The 3166-nt window shown below is 48.8% G+C and overlaps 2 protein-coding genes across 2 annotated transcripts; both read right to left on the bottom strand.

Annotated features, from left to right (window-relative positions):
* Positions 1-970: 970 nt before the first annotated feature.
* On the bottom strand, positions 971-2054 carry FOXG_04759 (uncharacterized protein; the record flags this gene model as incomplete). Its single annotated transcript, XM_018382796.1, has 2 exons — positions 971-1672; positions 1725-2054. The coding sequence occupies 2 exons, from the start codon at positions 2052-2054 to the stop codon at positions 971-973; spliced, it is 1032 nt and encodes a 343-aa protein (XP_018239583.1).
* A 168-nt stretch (positions 2055-2222) lies between these two features.
* FOXG_04758 (uncharacterized protein) lies at positions 2223-3048 on the bottom strand. Its single transcript, XM_018382795.1, has one exon. The coding sequence runs from the start codon at positions 2990-2992 to the stop codon at positions 2312-2314; it is 681 nt and encodes a 226-aa protein (XP_018239582.1). The 5' UTR covers positions 2993-3048; the 3' UTR covers positions 2223-2311.
* Positions 3049-3166: the final 118 nt, after the last annotated feature.

Here is a 3166-nt window from a genome sequence, read left to right as displayed (position 1 = left end):
CAGTCGCGCAGGGTTTATCGACACTCCAATGACCCAGAGTACCGTACAAGAGATGCGAATGGAGAGCCAGCGACGGACAGAGCAAACCCCATCGCTCGAGCCGCGCATCCGGATGAAGTCGCTAGTGTAATTGTTTTCCTATTGAGCGAGCAAGCATCTTTTGTAACAGGAGCTTGCTGGCCGGTTGACGGTGGGAATACTATTTGATCGTGTAGGGGAATGTAACGATCTATAGATATGGCAATAGACTGCGTGGACATCTGTCAGGCCCATATTGACAAAACCAGTTCCCCCATATTGGGGCTAGTTCGCGGCGACCCTGAACTGAAGGATCATGGTGATGGAATGCATAAGATGTAGGTAGGTTTCAAAGAAAAAGGTCAAGAATAAATTGTCATTTGAGAAGAACCTACTTATCTCCTTTCGTTCCATCCACTATACTATATTTATCTCCCTCCGATTATATTACTCTTTCTGTACACTGAGATAAGCGGATAATAGTATCTAAAGCATTAATGGCCATACTTCGTTATCCTAATAAAGGCGCGTTTCAGTCACTACGCAGAAAGAAGCTCAACAGGATATTTACACAACGAGGTAGCTTGGAGAAAGATAAGGCGTGGTGTTGAGCTAACCTTTCTTGGTCGAGCAATTGGAGGCACCATCGTATATGCCTTTCAGGCCGACCAAAGAGTCATAATCCAGTTTTTTATTACATCAGCTTTATACTGTAACAATTGGTCAGGCATGGTGGTGTAATATCTAAGTTGTGAGTAAGGTGCGTTATGTGCAGTTGAGACTTGTGGTTGAGAGCTTATATCAGCATAGAGAACTTAGAGAAAGATAGGGGAGAAAATAAAGCATAAATTATCATCTAATGGCAACTTGTAACTTCACCTCTGCTATGTAAGAGGTAGTCGTCCATTCAACTTTGCCTGATGAAAATAGCTATCTCTTGCGTTCAGTAACACTATGAGAACGCATCTCGGAGAGAATGACATATTCTAGCCCAACATTCCTCGTACATGATCTGCGCCTCCGCACTTCCCTCCTGCGGCTTGACTGAGAATCCATGAGTTCCGCCTTCAAATTCATGAAATGTAACCTCCTTGCCGCCCTTCGTAAGATTTTGGGCATAACAGAAGCCCTCCTCCTTGAGGCAATCGAGACTACCGGTGAACAGCATAGCAGGTGAAACATCCAGTTCACGAAGCAGTTCTACACTAGCAGCGGCGGGGGATACAAAGATCTCATCCTTGCAGATTCTTGGCGGTAGATACGACTGCTCCATTGCCCGGGCCATCCAGGCGGGTAGGCTGTGCTTCTGGGCGTCGATTGTAGACCGGGCAAGTCGAAGATCGTATGGCAAGCGCAATTCAAGGCTGGGACAGAGCATTAATTGTAAAACCTGCTTGAAGTCTAGCGGTAGACCCTCTCTGAACATGGAGCAAGGGCCACTTCGAAAGGATAGTAATAGCGATAGAGCTGCTGTCAAATTACCACCCGCTGAATTTCCTCCGATCGCTACACGGCGGGGATCAACATTCATGCCTTCACGGGCAGCTGAGGACGTTAGGGCCCACCGTAGCGCTTCGTATACTTGCAACAAAGCGTGAGGATAAGGGTATCTGGGCGCCTTGGCGTAATCGATCGACATGACAATGGCTCCCGTCTGCGCTGGTGTTAGGTCTGAGTGATCGCTGTGCGTAGTGTAGGCTACACACCTCATCAACGATTCGACGGTTATTTAAACGTCCATCCTTAGGGTGTCCCAAGACAAAGCCACCGCCTTCAAGAACTAACACCAGTGGATGTTTTGGTTGGATTTCATCCGTGGGTCGGGGTAGCCACACATTACAGATCACATACCCCGCTCCCAATCCTGGGGTGTTGATTTTAACTTCCAGATCATGACCCTCATTTGGACCGGTCAGAAATGATACAAGCTGGCGCAGAGTCCAGGTGACGCAGTTGAGGTAGATTCGAAAGAGAAACGACCATTCTTCACCATCCTTTACGGTGGGTATACTAACACGGCCCTGCTCAGTTGTCATAATGTGAAGGAATTGTGAAAGAGATCCGAACTGATATGAGTAAAGAAGTGGAAATCACGCGTAGTAAATCTATAAATCTAGTTAAGTTGGGTTGGGGCTGGCACTAACTTACGTCAGTGTGCTGACACGATAGGGAAGTGTTATGTTTACCCGGGGGAGTATATATAAGATGTACAAATTTACCATTAAAAGAAAGCAACTATAGAAAGCAAAGGCATAATATCTAAATAAATAACACTGCCGCTTCAAGACACTTGTCAATTGACCCTCATCGCCTCCCGGATTTTCGCACAAAGAGCAGACGCAATGGGCTCCCTCATCATAGTGAAGTGGTTGGCATTCTCAATCGCCATTGTGCTGATGTTGCCGGGGCCAATAAACTCATCCCATCCATTAGGCCCAAAGTCCTCCCTGTTATTCAAGAGCCAGTTCATTCCCCGAGGATCGTCAGGCTGTGCCTCTGGACGGGGATCATCAGGGTTTTTGCACACGCCGTCCGCGGCCCAAATGATGGTCGTTTTTGGTGCCATGCCATGCTCGAATGGCTCAGGCACGTACCTATCCAAAGCCTCGATAAAGACACAGAAATGCTGGAAGAGCCAATCAGGCGGCGCTTGAGCTTCCTCGCCCATCTCGAAAGCGCCAAAGATACCCGACTTTTCAAGGAAGTCGTACATACGCTTTGGCAGTTTGCCGAGACCAACGGGGTTGGGGGAGTCGATCAGGATGAGGCTTTCGACTACCTCTCCATCTGAGACAAGCTGACGAGCCGCGTCAAACGCCGAGACGCCGCCTGCTGACCAACCGGCGAGATGATAAGGGCCTTGGGGTTGGCGTCGACGCACTTCGTTCAAGTAGGAGCCTGTGATGTCCTGGAGAGCACAGTTGAATTCATGCGGCTTGGTGAGGTAGGGACTGTTCAATCCGATGACTCTCATGTCCGGCGAAATGGACGGGAGGGTGACATAAGATGTGGCTGAGCCGGCGCCGTCGGGGAACAGAAAGAGTGTTCGGGAACAGTGCTTGGTGCCCTGCAAGATCGTAGAGGTTGAGCGAGGTATCTCAGCCACAACAGGCTTGACATCCTCAACGGGATCATCCCCGTGGTCACT

This window comes from Fusarium oxysporum, chromosome 7 (assembly GCF_000149955.1).
Source record: "Fusarium oxysporum f. sp. lycopersici 4287 chromosome 7, whole genome shotgun sequence".
NCBI classification, from domain to species: Eukaryota; Fungi; Ascomycota; class Sordariomycetes; order Hypocreales; family Nectriaceae; genus Fusarium; species Fusarium oxysporum.
The sequence above is the reverse complement of the archived record's forward strand: the minus strand, read 5'-3'. Positions and strand labels throughout refer to the sequence as shown.